At 38.3% G+C, this 18,797-nt stretch overlaps 1 protein-coding gene and 1 long non-coding RNA gene across 2 annotated transcripts in view; one reads left to right on the top strand and one right to left on the bottom strand.

Moving 5' to 3' along the window:
* The window catches only part of LOC136265628 (EH domain-binding protein 1-like), a 21,036-nt gene extending 2,239 nt beyond the window's left edge, over window positions 1-18,797 (top strand). Inside the window, exons 4-20 of the mRNA XM_066060529.1 lie at window positions 824-877; window positions 5,241-5,422; window positions 5,907-6,029; window positions 6,094-6,124; window positions 7,081-7,120; window positions 7,344-7,461; window positions 9,451-9,499; window positions 9,545-10,318; window positions 10,991-11,068; window positions 11,119-11,202; window positions 13,888-14,538; window positions 15,206-15,247; window positions 15,307-15,430; window positions 16,008-16,104; window positions 16,158-16,231; window positions 17,557-17,671; window positions 18,591-18,797. Of these exons, the coding sequence (XP_065916601.1) occupies window positions 824-877; window positions 5,241-5,422; window positions 5,907-6,029; window positions 6,094-6,124; window positions 7,081-7,120; window positions 7,344-7,461; window positions 9,451-9,499; window positions 9,545-10,318; window positions 10,991-11,068; window positions 11,119-11,202; window positions 13,888-14,538; window positions 15,206-15,247; window positions 15,307-15,430; window positions 16,008-16,104; window positions 16,158-16,231; window positions 17,557-17,671; window positions 18,591-18,699 (2,745 nt within the window). The 3' untranslated portion in view covers window positions 18,700-18,797. The remainder of the gene's footprint in view (window positions 1-823; window positions 878-5,240; window positions 5,423-5,906; window positions 6,030-6,093; window positions 6,125-7,080; window positions 7,121-7,343; window positions 7,462-9,450; window positions 9,500-9,544; window positions 10,319-10,990; window positions 11,069-11,118; window positions 11,203-13,887; window positions 14,539-15,205; window positions 15,248-15,306; window positions 15,431-16,007; window positions 16,105-16,157; window positions 16,232-17,556; window positions 17,672-18,590) is intronic.
* Window positions 7,262-13,794, bottom strand: LOC136265637 (uncharacterized). Its single transcript, XR_010705641.1, has 3 exons — window positions 8,224-13,794; window positions 7,585-8,170; window positions 7,262-7,529 (listed from the first exon to the last, which is right to left on the bottom strand). It is a non-coding gene; the product is annotated as an uncharacterized lncRNA (long non-coding RNA).

Genomic DNA, 18,797 nt, shown 5'->3' with positions numbered 1-18,797 from the left:
TTCCTTGAGCAAGAAACTTTACTCACATTGCTCCAGTCTACCCAACTGTATGTTGGGAGCCTGGTGGCCTGGTGTCCCCCACCCAGCTGTTACATCAATGGGTACCTGGTGTATACTGGGGAAGCAAATGCCCAACTGTCCATGTCTCATTTAGCGGTGTTGGGGGTCATTGTAGAACTTCGGGTTCTGTGATCTCTCTCTCTCTGAGACCTGGACAATCCTCCTGTGGGTAACTAGCCCTAACTCAGGAGGGTTTGCCTGCACAAGGCTCAAGCGCCTGAGTGGTGCACAGGTATCCCAGTGCTGGTTGGATGGGCGGCAATAGCTGTGCTTCACATGGCTGCTGTAGGCTATGCTTTATGTGTGTGTTTGTGTGTGCTTGCATGTGTTTGTGTGTACCGTACTATATTCGACTGAAAAATAAAGTAAAATATTATTGTCCGTCCTTTAAATTTTTATCACTATTGAAGGTTGAAAAATTTTTAACGCGGAATAGCTGTAGTCTAACTTTTTCATCATAAATATTTTTGTTCTTGCCCATTAATGTACTGTAGTATCGAACAATTTGTGTGTGAGTGTAGTGTGCATTAGTGTGTGTGTGTGTGTGTATGCGTGCGTGCCTGAGTGAGTGTGTTATGTGTGCAAGTGCCAACTGTCCATGTCTCACATAACGGGTGAAAGTGCCCCTGTGAGATGTGGTACAGCCTCCTGCAGGTTACTAGCCCTGCCATAGGACAGCACCTGAGAAGCACACAGGTATCTCAGTACTGGTTCACTGTAATGAGTAGGCATGCCAACACTTACCTTGTTTATTATTTTGCAGGGACAGAAAGACAAGAAATTTGAAACAAAAGAATGGGAATTTGCTGTGATTGATGTAAGCTTATGTACTAACTTACAGTGACAATTAAAAATACTGTAGACAGCTATTAGCAATAGTACACATAGCTTTGTGTACTGTACAAGTGTACATGTAAGTATGAAAAGTTTTAAAGTGGGACCTGTGTAACACATAAAACACATTGAAGTCTTTGTGACCATCTGAAGGTATCCTGATTTTGCAAGTATACTTAACTACAGTACATTAACAAGTTCCATTGTAGTTTTGCTCAAATTCATAAATTTCTATCCACCATCAGGGGTTAATCTAGGGGGGGGGGGGGCACTCGCCCCCCCTGGGTTAGCTATTGCCCCCCTAGGATTATACCTAAACCTTGATACATAATCATGTCATTGGTTACGTAGCAAAACTTTAGGTATAATCCTAGGGGAAATGTATCTACATGTACCATGTATGTGTTATATAAACCCAAACTGTCGAACAAATTCATAACATAATAAAATGCTTAAATAGAAATCCTACGTGGTTTCTTATTCCAAATGTCTAAAATTTCTTCTAAATGGCTATCGTCAAGTTTTTCAGGTGATTCAATGGCTATTTTCATCAGCTGTGATAGACTGACTTCATTCAATGAATTACGAAGTCGTGTTTTGATGAGCTTCATCTGGGAGAAGCTCCGTTCGACAGAGGCAGTAGAGACCGGAATTGTCACACAAACAGTAGCTAATGTATGCAAATTAGGAAACATTGTAATTAACATGTCATCGGTGATTAGATATTGAAGTTGTAAAGCAATGTCATCCTTTGGTTTCTCTGCAAATAGCCTACGAAATGTGATCCATTCAGTATGCACCTCTTCATTTATTAATGGGGATTTCATGGTATTTTCATCGTTTATAGTCAAAGCAGGTTTTTCTGTTCCATAGTGATGAAGTAGGATTTCAATTGATTTTTTTTCCATAAGTAGAGAATTCAGAATAATTCGAGCTTGGAACTTTCTTAGGATCAAATATAGCCAATGCTGAGAGGATATCGCAAGAAGAAAAGCGATTCAAAATGTTTTGTTTTAAAAGGGCTACGAATGGTGTGCCAACTTTCTCCTGGAATGCTTGAATTTTTTCTATACTGATAGTTTCTCCTGTTGCTTGTTTAATGTCATCTTCAGAGTCTAAAAGTTCCAAAACCCAATTTGCTGCAGGAGTAATGGCATCATCCAATGACTGCAGAACTGACTCAACTAAAGAGTAGATAGCTGATAAATCAAGCTGCTTTGTTTGCATTGTTTTGCTGAGTTTTGCCACATTTGGTAAGATGTAATCAAGCAGATAGATAGCAGCAATGCTAGTGAATTTAGATAAGGCCTTGTGCAGTCCTAATGCTTCTGGTTCATGGAAATTTTCATAGTTGCTATCCAGGGTAACAACCAGTGCAGTGTAGCTTGCCTTCACTGCCTTCACACATCGTTCATGAGCAAGCCAACGGGTGTCAGATGGCTTGATGACCTTTAGCTCAGGTAGTTCAAGCACATTCTGAATCGCTTTCAATGATTCTGCTCGTTTCGGTGAGTAATGAAAGTACTTCCATAGTGTTGTCAGTGTAATATATACATGCTTTATTCCAGGTGTGCTATTGGCAGCTTGCACACAAGCTAATTGGAGCATATGGCAGTGGCAGTGGACAAATAAAGCATGTGGCGAATGTTTCTTTAATCTTGCCTGAACACCAGTTTTCTTGCCAGAAAATGTACTAGCACCATCAAAGCCCATTCCAACAATATTGCTGACTTGCAGGTTCTTTTCTTTCAAACACTTCACAATTGCCAAATATATGCTTTCAGCGTCTGCTTTTTTTAAAGGGATGATTTCTAGAAAACATTCAACTGGCACACCATTTTCTTCCCAACGGCAAAATACTGACAGCTCCTCAATAGTAGTAACGTCAGTGCACTCATCAGCCATAACACTAAAAAAAGGTACACTTTGAAGCCTCTTTAATGTAGATTCTTCAACCCATTTAGCAAGCGCTTCTATAAAATCAGCCACTGCTCTGTGAGACGTGTAGACTGCATTTTTTGCGGCATTATCCAAAAACACTTGAAGTTCTCTAGAACCACAAGAAACAACTAGATCAACCAACTCAGAAAAGTTAGTGGTATGAGCAATGTGATGACGGGTGAGAAAGTGTGTGCACCTTATTAGTGCTTTCATAGCATTTCTATTTTTCTCTCTGTCAACCATTCCTATCCTCTGCATTTGGTGAGCAATTGAGCCTTCATTTGATGTAATAAGGAGTGCTTGAGTGGCTGTAGTATGAAGGGTTACGGGTACTTTTTTCATGAGCCCTCATCTTTTCAGTTGCCTTTTTCCAGTTTGTAAATGGCTTTGAAACCCAAACTCCTCCTGTATGTTGTGTGTTCCTTTGTGCTGTTACTTGTTTACAAACCTTGCAAAAAGCACCATCAATGTCCTCATCATAAACTAACCAGTAAAAATCTTTCTCCCAATTCTTTGAATACTTCCTTTTGCTTTTCAAGGGTCTAGACTTGTCTCTACAAGTTTTCTTATTGGGTGGCCCAGATTCATCAAGCTCTGAATCTGAAGAATCACTGGCAGGTTCTACATCTTTAGAGGAACTAGAACTTGCAGTATAAGCTGTTTTTGTCTGTAAAAACTTGAGAATACCACTCATCACTGGCACTAAAGTTCACACTAAACAATTCAGTTTGATTCACACTAAAAAGAAAACTATGGCTGTGGGTATGCTCTTTATGTATAGGAAATGCTGACTCAAATAAAATTAACATTGTTGACAAACCACACACAGACTACAAACAGCTTCCTTGCAAGGTTCAGCTGTCTAGACATCCTGCAGTGCTAGTATTCTTCAAAGCCACATGATAAAATTTAAAAACTAAACTGTTGTCCCTTGACAGTCACACTAATTAAGAACACTTGTAATTGTGTTACCAGAATTTTGTTAATTAATATTAGTATTTACTGTAGAATATTACTGTATGTGTCATGTGTAGTATATGTGTCAGTCAATGCAAAGTTACCAACTAGCTTGCCTTCACCTACAGTATTCTCTATAAGTTTAGTTAGAAGTGAAAATTGATGATCTTTCCCTAAGTTGTATTATCAAATGGTCATATTCAGTGGCATCACGGTAAAAATTCACCAAAATCATGTATATTCACACCTAATTTTTCAAAATTTTCCTGGAGGGCCTGTGGGCATGCCCCCAGACTCCCTAGAAACCTTATACTTCGCAATTCGGAGTGTGACTTATAGTAGCAGGGGCGTCGGAACCGGTCCGGTTGGTCCGGTTTTGGCCGGACCACATTTTAGTAACAAAAGATCGATATACTCTAATAGAGCATTCAACGTGACACTCTAATAGAACAGTCAGTGTAATACTTCAATAAAGCAGTCAATAATAGGTTTCAATTAACGCTAATCATTAATAATTTCAGTCAGAATTGCTTCCAAATTCAATTTCAAATGGCTTAAATTTCAAAATTTTTCTGGGGGGGGCATGCCCCCAGACCCCCCTAGAGGGCTCATGCTTCGCATTTCGCTGAGTGTGCTTCGCACACTGCCCACTGAACAAGTCATCATGACTCTCTCACAATCTGAGCCGGACCAGTAACAGATTGCTTCCAACGCCCCTGTGATCCTCATATTCCTATTAAACTACTAAAACCAAATGCCCCTCCTACATTCCAAAACAACTTACTTTGCCCCCCCTAGCTTAATATCCTGGATTGAGCCCTGACCATAAAATAATAATAATACTTAAGTTTTAATTGAGCCATTACTCAGGGAAGCCAGTTCCAAATCAATTAAACCCATCCAGTGTCTTATTTGCCTGCTCAGGGAGAGTTCGAAAATCTTTGTTTTGTTTCTGTAGCCCCAATGGTATGCATGTCACATGCATTGTTTACCATGGACAAAACTGTCCTCAATGTAGCTGCCTATATACCACCTTTTCAAACATACTTTCTGTATCAACTTTAGACAGATTGTAGGACCAGGTGTCCTACAGACCTTCAGCACTTGTGTTGTAAAGCCTTAATACGTGTATGCACTAGTGACCACAGGGCTAAAACTACATGTATACCTTCATTGATTTGTCAATATATGGTGAACAATTTTAGGCCTAATCCCAGACTAAAAGTTAATGTAGTTTATTTTCAGTATAGTTGCTGTGCTTTGCTGTTTCTACTGTCCAGTGTTATAATTCCAAAACTGCTCACCACAATAAGCTGAAACTTTGGTGATCCATTCCTTGGACACTGTAGATAATGCTGAGAAAATAAGAGAAATTTGGATATTGGGAAGGGTTTTGCAGAGACAGTCATACATATAATATTTGTGTACTGTATTTGTTATTGGCACAGACTGATGAATCAGGCAAGAGAAAAATACTTGCTAACACCATGATCAACATGGCGGAGTATGCATCAATGCTCGGGCTTGATCAGAGCTTGTTGCTTAAGCTCAAACCAGTTTCTAAGAAGATCAGAGTGGTCACTTTGGAGGTTAATCTCACATCGATTTTCCTAAAAGAAGGAAAAGCAACGTAAGTGAACTATGTTGTGTTGCGTGGCTAAACTGTGAATATCACAGTATATCATTAATGCCAGGTGTATATTACATGTAGAGTATATTGTGTACATACAGTATGTATATAATAATACATCTGGGGTACAGTGATGTGCACATATGTACATAGTTTCTGTATAGAGTATATAATGCATGTAAATGCCATGTGTACATGACTATTTCTGCAACAACAAAAGATACATAACATTTTGTTTTGCAGATAAAGTTAAAACGTGTGTGTGAGTGTGTATGTATGCACACGCGCATGTGTCTGTGCGTGCACGTGTGTGTGTGTGTTGGTGTGTACAATCTGTTGTACAGCTGTACAGTGTATATACATTTTGGTGGTGTGCATGTAGTTTATAGTACACATACTTGTACACCCCAGTAATACTGTACATGTTGGCACTGCACTGGTTGTGTGCTAGCTGCTTCTAGCTGAATCCCACAATCACATGTAGTGATGATGACATGCAGAGTATAGCTAGTAACCTCAGTTGTTCTAAACTATCCATCATCGGGATACTGGAGGATGATGTGAGCATGTCATCAAGATCTAGAGGAGGATCATTTGATGACAGGAAGTGAGTAGTGATCATCACTTCTGCTGCTGCTGCAGTAATGTTGTGTGTTGTCGTCTTCATGTAGTAGCAACAATAGTAGACCTGTGACCCCTGTGGTAAGTATGTATATGTAGTTAATAATGTATTCAGTAGTGTGGTTGGCCAACAGACTCCACTTACAAATTTATGTACGTTCATTCAGTATCCCAGTATAAAAGTTATTTTATTCTTTATGCTTTTTCAATGTTCTTGGGTAGTCCAATTATATCTATTATGAGCCACAGCAATCATATGTACCTTAGTACTATCAATTTGAGGTACATGTGTTCTTCAAGGCTCATATTACAGTACATTTAAGAGCATGGTATGCGATTTGTACAACTAGGAGTGCATTGAGTCCTACGGACAAGAAAGCATATAACTTCATGCAGTGAAATTCAAACATGGCGGCTTTGTACTATAATTAGCAGCTTCCTTATTAGGGCATTAAATGGAGTTACATACTGACTGGCACCACAAAGTGAAGCTGTGGAAAAAAAGTAATGGCACAACAGAAGGATGGTAGCATAGGGCCATCAAATCACTGGATTAAAAGCAACTACAGAAATTTTGTGTCACTAGCAAACGTAGAAAGGCTATCCTGTTATTGAAGCAGTTACTCTGCCCTCTCAAAAGATGATGGAGCAGTGGCCCATTTTGTGTATCTCTGTTGCACATAGTATGTACCATAAACAGGAAAGTTTTGCATTTTTCGCAGTTTCTAAGGAACCTTCCAGCCTGAACTGAAATAGTTATTTACAATTTTACATTAAAGTTTTACTGTGAATAGTCTTGGTAAGCCTTAACTGTGAAACTTTCACCCAGCAAATTTTAGTAACTACTGATGTATGTCGCTAACATGCTATGTCTGCCTGTAACATTAGTAGTGTACTTATTTGAATGTTCCTATTTCATAAGATTTATTGGGTTCCTGGTATTACTGGTACCATGTATGTAATGTTGTGTACACTGCACGTAGATTTGAGTACAATTTATTGTGTGTATATTGTCTACTGTTTTACTAACTGCGTAGATGGAAGCGACTTTGATAGAGTCCCAGGATGAGTTGATCAGTAAGTATATACATGTACACAGCAGCAAAGTTTGGCAAATTCAGTTAATGATTGAGCTAATTTTTTTTTATGCTATTTTGTTGCTACCACAAGCCTAACAGTACATAATTACATTCCACTAACTTTCAATAGAAGGTCTTGTCATAGCTAATCCGCCACACCTTGCCAAACTTTCCTTCTGTTCAATACTTTCCTGTGATCTACTTCATGTTGGTCACTACAGAGTGGGCAAAGAGGATGACTATTGGATACAGAGGACTGAAGATAACCAACATGACCACTTCGTGGAGGAATGGTCTCGGGTTTCTGGCCATCATCCATCATTTCAGGCCTGATATGTTGTAAGTATGGTGTCTACGTATTGCGTTCACACACAATTGTTGCATGAACTGTAAAGCTGTTTAGAAATCTAATGTACAGTATGCTGTATTAGAATAGTTTATATGTTTTTAAGTCATACTTACCCTGTGGACGTGTAGTGCACATAACACACTACTTGTGTGTACATGCATACTTCCATGTAATCCAGACTTAGTTAGAAATTAAGGGCCCCAAAGTATCTTTTTGTCTACGATAGACAAAAAACATTAACATAATGTATTAGAGGTTGAGGTCATAAATACCAGTGTAATGCAAAATATTAGTCCCATAATACAACTACGCCATAAGAAGCTGCACTAAATATCTACAGTTTGTACATCTACGTACACAGCAGCTTGAATTTTCTGAATTCTGGCTCCTGCTATAAGAATAACCATTTGACACTGTAGACATTCAGAGTAATGATATAGTTTATGTACTGAATTTTCCCAGGGAATCACCCCACACCCATTTGACCGTTTAAATACACGCATGTAATTACTCAACAGCATGCAGTTTGTAGGTACAGTACGTATTGTGTACTGTGGTACAAGTAAAATCCAAATATTATTTCCTTTAAACAAATCTGAAAAAAATGCAATTTAAATTTTTGCATCATTATGACATCATCATTATGACTTCACCATACATCAAAATGTTGATATGAGATTCATCACAGACTAATTGTATCTTAAAGGATAAGATTTAATGGCAAAAATATTTTGAATATCACTCACACGTACATGGCTACAGGAATCATGAAGCTGGCTCTGGAACACGTCCTCCACTTGTGAAAATTGCTTCCTCAAACAGTAACCACCGAAGAGTTGCTGTAGAAATAAGTACACGTGCATACATACAGTGCATAAGCTTAAACAATATAGCAGCCGTAGCCTGGGCCACGTCTTCCACAGGCAAAGATCATTTTCTTCTGCAATTGCTGCACAAACAATAACCACAAATGACTGTCAGAAGCTATACACACATGACTGCACAGTATACAAAGCTACAGTATGTATACTTACATGGTTATATCAAGAGTTAATAATAGTAGGGAGGGAGAGTGTCTAACGCTCAATAGGCCTGTATAAAATGAGCGCGTAGAGCACCCCGCTTATTATCGTATACCTTTGTAATTTCCTATAGTGTTGATGACCGCAATAAACACGCTATGTCACATTTTGTATGGTCTTGCAAAATCGATAGTTGGTGAGAAAGCAGTGATGCGAAGATGGCTACTCCAGTGAGTGATGGAAGAACCAGACAGAAATCGTTCATAACTTTCATCTAGAGCTTTTTCTTAGGTTGGGATTTTTCAGGCTGTTTCATTGGCGCCGCTTCTTTTCCTTGCCATTGCTTTCGTCTGACACTTCTTCTTGGTTACTTCCAGCTCATCACTCCTCGACTGACGCTTCTTCTTGGGCCTTACCTCGGGACGTGGCTGAACGGTAGATTCGTGATGCTTCCGAGCGTACTTCATCTCCGCTTTTCCTCATTGATCTTCTCTGACGCTCTTCTTGCTAGGCTGAACTGTTTCTGCTTCAATTTCGGCCAGTACCGAGGGCTGTTCATCACAAATCGACATGTTTGATTGCACACGTTGCCTCGCACGTTGCTCACGAGACTGATTCGTGAACAGCTAGTAGTATCGATAACGTCCTTCTGCGGCGTGCCTCATTTCACATCTCCCCTCATGTAATCAACACGTCTGGCCAAGAAGCCAGATTGTCTTACGCGCTCATTTTATACAGGCCTATTGAGCGTTAGACACTCTCCCTCCCTACTATTATTAACTCTTGGTTATATGTACACATGCAGTTATGATGTAATGTTGCATAAATACACTGGAAATCACATAAATTTGAGTATGATATGTTGCTCTCTGCCACATGGAGACCTTGATGATCAGGTTGTACATGTTTGGCTGGTACCCAGGTGTCTATATTGTGATAATTGTTATTGTCATTCAGAAACTATGATGAACTATCAGCCTTAAACATAAAAGAGAACAATCAAAGGGTAAGCAATATGCACATTTTCAGTACATCATTCTTCCTTTCACAGGCTTATTTACTGGCTAGAGAACTTGGCATATCATGTACAATTGACCCAGACAATATGGCCAGTGCTACAGTACCAGACAAACTGGCTATAGCATCGTTTGTGTACCAATTGCACTCGTATTTTAATGAGAACATTCCGTCAGCTGTCAGTTCTCTTGCTGTCAATAAAAGTATTCAACCTTTGCCACAGAAAGGCATGGCTGAATTTGATAAAATTACAATGTCCAAGTTAGACTCTGACAGTAGTCTGGTAGGAACTGGTGGGTCCCCATCTTCTGACCGGCTAAGAAAATACTCACGGCACATGATGGAAAATCATAATGACACCTCAGCTAACAGCGCCACTGCTGCTGCAGCTACTACTAATGATGAAACAGTCAAAGAACTTTTCCCCAAAGTACAGGCTGCTGACATGAATGGAATAGATGAGGTGGTCAATGAAGAAGAACCTTTAAGTAACAACGATGAACTATTTCCACGAATTGATGGTGGTAAGTCAGAGCAAACAGAAACTCAACAAGACATACCCAGTACTGAAGATGTGCCAAATCTTGTTGTTAATTCACCTCAAGATGTTCCACCAGACAAAGGTGTACTTGCAAACATTCATGCAAAATCTCCAGATAAAAAGAAAACAATAGAAGACAACATGGCAGACCAAGTAGTAGTACTTAATCCTCCACAATACCAGACACCTCAGCCGGTAGTCAGTAATGACACTACTACCGACCCTCAAGCTGTTATCAACCTTGATAATACTGTCAGTGAGATTAGTGTAAGTGTCCTGGAAGTAATACAGGTGTATGTGTTGTTACTGTGTTCAAAATCTCTTTATAATGTACACTATGTGACCATGAACTTTCGATTTATTTTACTTTCTTGGATTAGAGCCAGACCTGTGGAAAACTGTTGTGTAGTAGGGGTCTTGGATGTTCAGGCTTTTCTGCCCGAAAATATCAATCCACCAGCTAATTGGCAGTATTGGCTAAGCACAATTAAGCCCAAAACAGCCTAAAATCCTTCCATATGTTTCTATGAAGTTTAAATAACCGAATCTTCTAGTAACTGACTGATTGATGCTTTTAGCCAAGCTTAACTCAACTGTGGTCTTGACTGACAGATGTCTTTTCGGCCCAAGATGTCCCTTTTTGCCAACTCAGTGCACACATGTATCATGGACTTTCTATGTATCTCATTCTTTCTTCAGTACCACGTATGTAGGTGCTGATTCATGCTAATATGCCATGGCTTCAGCTGGCTATCACAAGAATTATCATCGTCAGTGAGGTAAAAGCTACATATGCCATTCACAAGTAGCTGAAATTCATGGTAAATATTTGACCTTGATTTTTAGTGCTGCACATGTGTACGTAAATACTCTTACTTGTTACATTGCAGTGGGAAAAGAGGGTGATTTATTTCATAGTTGTTTCTTTTTTTAATGTAGCAAGTCAATCAGCCTGAACAAAGCCTAAATCGTAGAAGAAAACTGCCATCACTTCCTAACTTGATGCCCTCAGCACAGGTAGAGTAATGACACTGTGTATGGTAGTGACATGAAGTGTACTCCATTAGTCATCTCGTGAAGCAGAACTGAAGCAGAGAGCTCAGGACCTGATAAGAAAAGCTAGTGAAGGAGATGTACTATTAACTAAAAATGTACGTACAATCAGTAATATTATTTTATTGGTACAGTGGTGAGTCAATTATCTGAACTAATATGGAGGAGCTGAAAAGTCTGTACATGTAAATAAATTTAAACAACCTTTCATTTATATTGAGCTTTTTGTTCAGCTACTCTAATAGAACATGCATCTGTTGAGAAAATTCTCTGATCATACAGTACAAGTGCTGTATAGTAGGAACCACAAAGGAGTAGTGGCCCATGAAAAAACATCACCCAAAAACCAGCCTCACTTTTCCCAGACGACGATGAGGCAGTATTGGTTAGGCAAACTAAGTCCAAATAAGCCTTGAGGTTGACCCGAAATTCTTTCAACAAGTTGCTACAGAATTTAAAAAAAATATAATTATTTAACGGAATTTTCTAGTGACTGACTGACTGATACCTTCAGACAAGTGTAACTCGATATCAGGTAAGGCTACGGGCTTGATTTTTTCACTGTTCAATGTCGCTTTGGCCCAAGTGGTGCCTTTTGGCATACTGCACTACATACAATATATTTTTCATGGACTTACCAGTGTCTTCCTTTGTGTCCCATTCATTTTTGCTGACAGCAAAAGTGTTGATTTGGCGGTAGCATGTGATGGCTTCCGGAAATTGTCCATATTTTCATAGTGACTACTTTGATTGCAGAGGTGCTTTTCAAACAGTTCTTGATTCATACTACTGTGTAACGGAACGGGACATAGCTGACAACAGAGTGTAATGGATACTTCACCTTTCAGACAATAATTAATAAAGCTGGGGCGCATGGTGCCGTTTCTTTCGCGGTATGCGTGGCCTCACCAGTCATAATAATATATTACAAAAAAAGTTAGCAAACAAGTACACAAAAATTGGAACTTTCAACTAGGGTAGGGACCATAGCACGTACTGAAACAAGCTGGAGTAGTGCACGATATTAAATTACAGTAAAACAATAAGAAGTGTTATATCCCTACTGTGCATTTCCTTTATGGTATCTTGAGCACAGTAGGGATATCAAGCGCTATAGAGCAGTCACCTGCATTAAAATACAGTACTCTAATAGAGCAGTCAAGAATGTTTTGTTAACTATCCCACCAGAGATCCATATGTGAATTGATGACTATAGCTGTCATGGATTAGGTATATAGACTAGTGGGGCAAAAAAATTATTAATTTTCAACAAGTAGAATAGGGATCAAAGATTTGATTTTGAAAAAAACTGCGTAAACAAGAAGTAATAGGGATGATAATCCACAAAATTCTATGCATCATCAGTTCAAAGCAAGTTATTTGAATAGTGTACACTCAATTTGCGATTCCTATTTCAACATTTTAACAAAATTTAACCACAAGTTGAAATAGGAATCGCAAATTGAGTGTACACTATTCAAATAACTTGCTTTGAACTGATGATGCATAGAATTTTGTGGATTATCATCCCTATTACTTCTTGTTTACGCAGTTTTTTTCAAAATCAAATCTTTGATCCCTATTCTACTTGTTGAAAATTAATAATTTTTTTGCCCCACTAGTTTCATGATTTTTTTCATGTCCATGCACATGGACTACTTCTTAAATATACGTTCAACAGTACATGATTGTTTAATAAAGAAACCCATTGTAATATCAACTGGCAATAAACAATTACATAAATAAGTTTAATAAACAATTAGTTAACAATACAGTTAACAATACAGTAAACAATACCACTTTCCTTTGACGAGTAGATAAATCCACTAGTGTGACCGTTTACTGCAACGAAGCGGTGCGAAATCTCAACACGAGTAAAACACACGCTTGACAAAACGTGGTCGACTCCAATTAAAGTGCTGAGTATACGGAGTATCCCGCTTTTTATTTTTCAATCGCGTACGGAAGGGACACACCCCTTTTCAATTCGAAATTTACCAGTGTGTTCCAATAGCTTACAAGCCTTGTTATGTCGACTCTTAGCTGGTAAACAGCTGAAGAATATAATAGAAAGTATACACGAAAGGCGTACAGTAATAGTTTAAGTGACGAGGTGCGGGCCACACCCCCTTCACTGTCTCGTAATGAAGGAAGTCTAAAACCCGAGTTTCAGTGAACAATAGTTATGTTTAATGTTTAGTGTGATACAACTTGATGCATTTTAGTCCTGTGAGCTAAAGCAATGGAATTTTAAACAATTCTATATTATCATCTGTATGGCTTCTCGATCGAATGACGTCTCGAAGAGTGATTCTTGCTCTATATCTCGCAATCGCATTAGAGAGGGAAGATTTTAATACCACACAGACCTGGGTACGAATGTTTTTTAAATACGCCATACGTTTTTAGGGCTGATATCTACTTCCTACGAGCTGTAGGCGCGCGAAACAAGAAAGAAAGAAGAAAGAAAGAAGAAGATGGAGAATCTAACCATTTTCAAAATTTTAAAAAACACCTAAAACCATTTCCCTTACTTTTAATACTTGTTGGCTAGTGTTGTAAACACAAAAGAAAGGTCTAGAATGTTTTAGAAATAAAATTTAAAGCCCGGAAGGCTGCTTTTGGCGTGCGTTCTATTAGAGTGTTTTGAAAAATTTCTGCCTGATCCCTATTATGTACCACTACCGTGGTACATGACTAGTTAAGTTGTAGTTTAAGGAACACTATCTAATAAATAATACAAACACACATTTGAATGTTAAAAATCTATTGGTCTATTACAGGATGATTCTAGAGAGTCGGAGCTTAAGGAAAGAGCTCAGCAACTTCTAAATGCATACCAGTCAGAGTCTTCACCTGGTACCAACAAGAGGATTGTGAAAACAGGAGGTGGTGTACGAGTGACTGGTAACACTTCCCAAAAACCTAATATCCATGTGGTTCAGAAGGCCACCGTTGTGCAACAGCAGAAACCAGCAGTTACTCCTAGTAGTTCTTCTACTTGTGGACAAGACAATGAAGTAATGAAACAAGAAAATAATAATGAAGATCTGAGCCAAGAAAGTGACGATAATAAAACAGCAGTTGATGATACCAAAAATGTTAGTGATGGGAAAGAAAGTGAAAAGGAAGATGTTAAAGCACCTGCAAAACAGGCTGCCGCTGTACCTAGACAAAAGCATAGAAGAAAGAAGCCGGGAATGCCAGTAGCAAAGCCTGTTTCAAAGATCCCATCATCAACAGCTTTGAGAATGGCTGACAATCCACCAGCTGATAAACCTGTTAAGCCTGTCAATCCTCTTCCTATACGGAATCGTTCTCCTGTACAATCAGAAGATACAGACGATAGTAGTGACACTGTTAAAGCTATGAAGAATAATGTGAGCACCACACCTATTAGTAGGAGTGGTACACAAAGTCCTGACAGTACTCAAGTAAGTAGTAGTGTGTGTCTTGTTTGCCTCACAAGATGTGTGTACCTGTGTGTGTGTGTACATGTGTGTGTGTGTACATGTGTGTGTGTGTGTGTGTACATGTGTGTGTGTGTGTGTGTACATGTGTGTGTGTGTGTGTGTACATGTGTGTGTGTGTGTGTGTACATGTGTGTGTGTGTGTGTGTGTGTGTGTGTGTGTGTGTGTGTGTGTGTGTGTGTGTGTGTGTGTGTGTGTGTGTGTGTGTGTGTGTACATGTGTGTGTGTGCGTGTGCATGTACATGTGTGTGTGTGTGTGTGTGTACATGTGTGTGTGTGTACATGTGTGTGTGTGTACATGTGTGTGTGTGTGTGTGTGTGCATGTACATGTGTGTGTGTACATGTGTGTGTACATGTGTGTGTGTACGTGTGTGCGTGTGCGTGTACATGTGTGTGTGTGTGTGTGTGTGTGTGCATGTACGTGTGTGCGTGTGTGTGCGTGCGTGTACATGTATGTGTGTGTGTGTGTGTGTGTGTGTGTGTGTGTGTACGTGTGTGTGTGTGTGTACGTGAGTGTGTGTGTGTTGTGTGTGCGCTTATAATTATACAGTGTATAGTGCTGTTTAAATGAAGTATGGGTTATGTTCTAAACAAGGAACAGATGTTTTAACTGCATGTGTTGTCTGTAGAGTCCTTCTGCATGGAGTTCTCACAGTGTAGACCTGGAGGAGGTACACAACTGCATACTAGTTTTTCCCTTTAAGTTATATATTTTGTCGTTTTTGTTTAGAGCATTTTGCAGAGTAGAAGTGATTTTGTTGTTACAGAGCTAAGGCAACTACAGGTAAAACTAAAAGAACTAGATGAAAAGGCTTCATTCATTGAACTTGATTTGCGTAATTGTATGGATCAAGGTAAGTTGTCTAATGTATGTGTACGGTGGTCCCTCTATTATCTGGCCATCGATTATCCAAACTTTTGAAATGTGGAAGTGACTGTTCTATTAGAGTGTTTTGTCTAAAGTATGTGTTCTGTTAGAGTAATTGAACAAGGCTCTGTATTGTCAAACTTTCAATTATCTGAACACACTCAGGGCCCAATAATGAGGGGCCACTGTATATACATGTAACTATACCACAGTACTGCTGGCTCAAATCAGTTTTAAAGTATTTCTTTCCATCACTTTTATGTCCATACTCCATAAGTTCCTAACTGTAGTTAGTATGTGTTTAAATCTTTGACTACATCAGGGAGAAATGAATTGGTTTGCACAATGAAAGTTAAGTGCTAAGCATTATTTAGTCACTCCAGTATAACACACAGTGCACACATGTATAAAAACTGGATGAACAAGTATTATGTACTGTAATTCAAATCTCATGTGTGCATATACGTATGTATCATAAGTTTTAGACCAACCAATGTACACTACAGAACAGTTACGCTGTGATATATAATAGCATGCTGATATAGACTCAATTGTATACACAGGTAATAAGGAACAAGAAGAGAGACGGATGAAGGAGTGGTTTCAACTGTTGAGTGAGAAGAATGATATTATTAGAAGACAAATGGAACTAAACTTGATGTAAAACTCACAATGCACAACCTGTAACCATTGCCATCTCTCTTGTGTTACAGAGAAAGAGAAGAAGATATTGAAAGAAAAGAATATTTGTTGAGAAGAGAACTAAGAGCTTTATCAGCCATAAATGGTATTGTACTAGTTTACATTTTTTATATGACAGGTGCTCACTTAAATAACCATCTCTTACTACCCTCTGTATAGTGGCTATATCAGACATGTGAGCCCCACACATAGCCACAGTGTACTTTATGACCTCACTACAGTATGGTGACTATTTTACGTAAGTCCCAAAGTAGTAACTTCATGACCTAATTGATTAGACCACCTTAATATGTTGGCCATGTCACATGAGCATGTCTCAACAAAAGAGTTAATAACAAGTCAAAGTTAAACAGCTTTCTTTCTGCGTAACATAGATTGGGTAGTATATTTTCACATTTAATCACAAATATCATCCCAAACACAAGTTGTGCCAATGTTGTATTTGAGCATGGTTGAGGATAACTCAGTGAGAAGTGTTTTTGAGAAACCAATAACAGAGGGTAGTGTGCTGCTGGGAATGTTCAACTGTGTTGTCATGTTATAAAGCGTAACTAACCTTTGACCGTTTTGTAATTAAAGGAACACTGGCCATTGTATGTTCTTGCTCAGCCTTAAATGATTTACTGATTCAGTAGGAGATACATCTTTACATGCTTGAATGTTCATTGCTGAGTAGCTAAACTAATTGCGATAAAGGAACAAGCAAATTACTGTGTACTAGAAGTCTATGTACTAGAAGTCTATGTGCTACACGGAACTTCTACACAATCATCTTATCAAGGCCTATACAGTGTTAGATACTCTTTTCTCCATATTGTTAACTCTTGGGCTCAGAGGAGGATAGAAGCAGTTCAAGTGCCATTGAAATGAATTAAGCAAAGCCCTCGGTTTGGGATGAACTAAAATATGTGGATTATGTAACAAAGTTTGGCATCATTGTGATGTTAAGAATATACATACTTGTTTAGTGCTAGAATTGCTACTGTATGTGTGAAAGCATTTCATCCGTTTTTTCGTAGAAAACATACTAAGTGCTTTTGTAAAACAAAGTACATCATTTCAATCCTCACATGAAGCGTAATCAAAAGAGCTAATGATTCCCAGTGATCCCCATCATTAGCTGGTTATGTATATATGGTATTCCAAAAGAACTATGCAATTAATGTAATAGTTTCAAGTAGTGCCTAAAACGCTTCCGCCCTCTTCTGGGCCCAGTCATGATTATGGTGCAATAGTTGGTGTCAGCTTGCATAGTAGCCGCCATATTATATGCACATAGTGGTACTTTAAAATTTACAGTGAAAAAGTTTGTAGGTGTTCATGAAGCACTGTAACTTTGTATATACATGTTTAGATGGTGTATGGATAAGCCATTGGTGTATGTTGTTGATCTAAAAAATAATTCCACAGAGGATATCAAGACTAAAGAACAAAAAGATCAGGAGGCAAAGTTATTACAGGAACTGTTGAGAACAGTTGAAGAACGTAATAATATTGAACAAAGAAAAATGAACACTCAAGCACAGTAAGTTGTTACTATATGTTCACTGTCTATCACTGTGTTTGTATGCATGTCAAAATAATTTTGTACTTGTAAATAGCCAAATACTATCCAAGGTTTGTGTCATATCCTATGGTATAGAGAGTGTGTTACTCTGTAAAGATTGACATGACTACTTTGTAGCATACCAGGATTAAAAACCAAGTCAGGTCATTTGGGTCACATTTTGTCCTCGCCATCAAATATCATTTTATATTTGAATCATATGCAATGATTATGGAGTCTTGCTTGTTGGTGATGATGGAAGTACATATCTTCAAGATAGATACTCGCCAGCGAACATATTCTGACGATCAAGTGGAGCATGACGGCAGTTTTAAGTTGTATTACATAACTGTACTATTAGAGTGTTTCAATTGTTTGGTGCTTGGATAGCTTGCACTTTTAAATTATAGACAGAAAGTCATTTTCATATCAGCTATAGATGCAATTTTCAGTGATCATTCAGCACCATTTCAGCATGAAAAATGTTACAAGTTGTCCAGTTGGGAGCTATGTCCAGTTTTTGTATATACGAGAGTACATACTTGTGAATAATAAACTTTACCTCTGTTACTGTTTGGTTAATAGCCTGTGTCTACACATTTACCATTAGTTCTTGCAAAAATCTTTGTTGACATAGTCTTGTCACCTAGTTCTACCTCAAATACGTGTATGGATTTTTAGTGTCCGTCAGAAATGGGATGGATGCACTTATAACCTAAAATCGATCATCTTTCATAGTGACTTCTTGGCAACATGATTTGGTTTTAATACTTACAAATATTTCAACAGCTAGTATAGAGTAACAGTATAGAGATGCGGCTTTGTAAACCTTTAAAAATATATAATTAGTATTTTGTCATCAATATTGAGAATTATCAATTAAAATGTTTCCCTACAGGAAAGAATCTGAAGCTGCTGGATTTGAAAAGGCACAAAACAGAAGTGCTAATCTTGCTAAGAACAATCCTGCCAGTAATTCCAACAATCAGAATTGTGTTATCTCATAATGCAGATAGAAAATAATGTATTATAAATTTTATGTGATTGTATACTGTACATGAATTTGAATAGCCTCATGTATAAATGATGAGTTACAGGTACTTTA

Source organism: Dysidea avara, chromosome 9 (assembly GCF_963678975.1).
Source record: "Dysidea avara chromosome 9, odDysAvar1.4, whole genome shotgun sequence".
In the NCBI taxonomy this organism is placed as follows: domain Eukaryota; kingdom Metazoa; phylum Porifera; class Demospongiae; order Dictyoceratida; family Dysideidae; genus Dysidea; species Dysidea avara.
The sequence above is the reverse complement of the archived record's forward strand: the minus strand, read 5'-3'. Positions and strand labels throughout refer to the sequence as shown.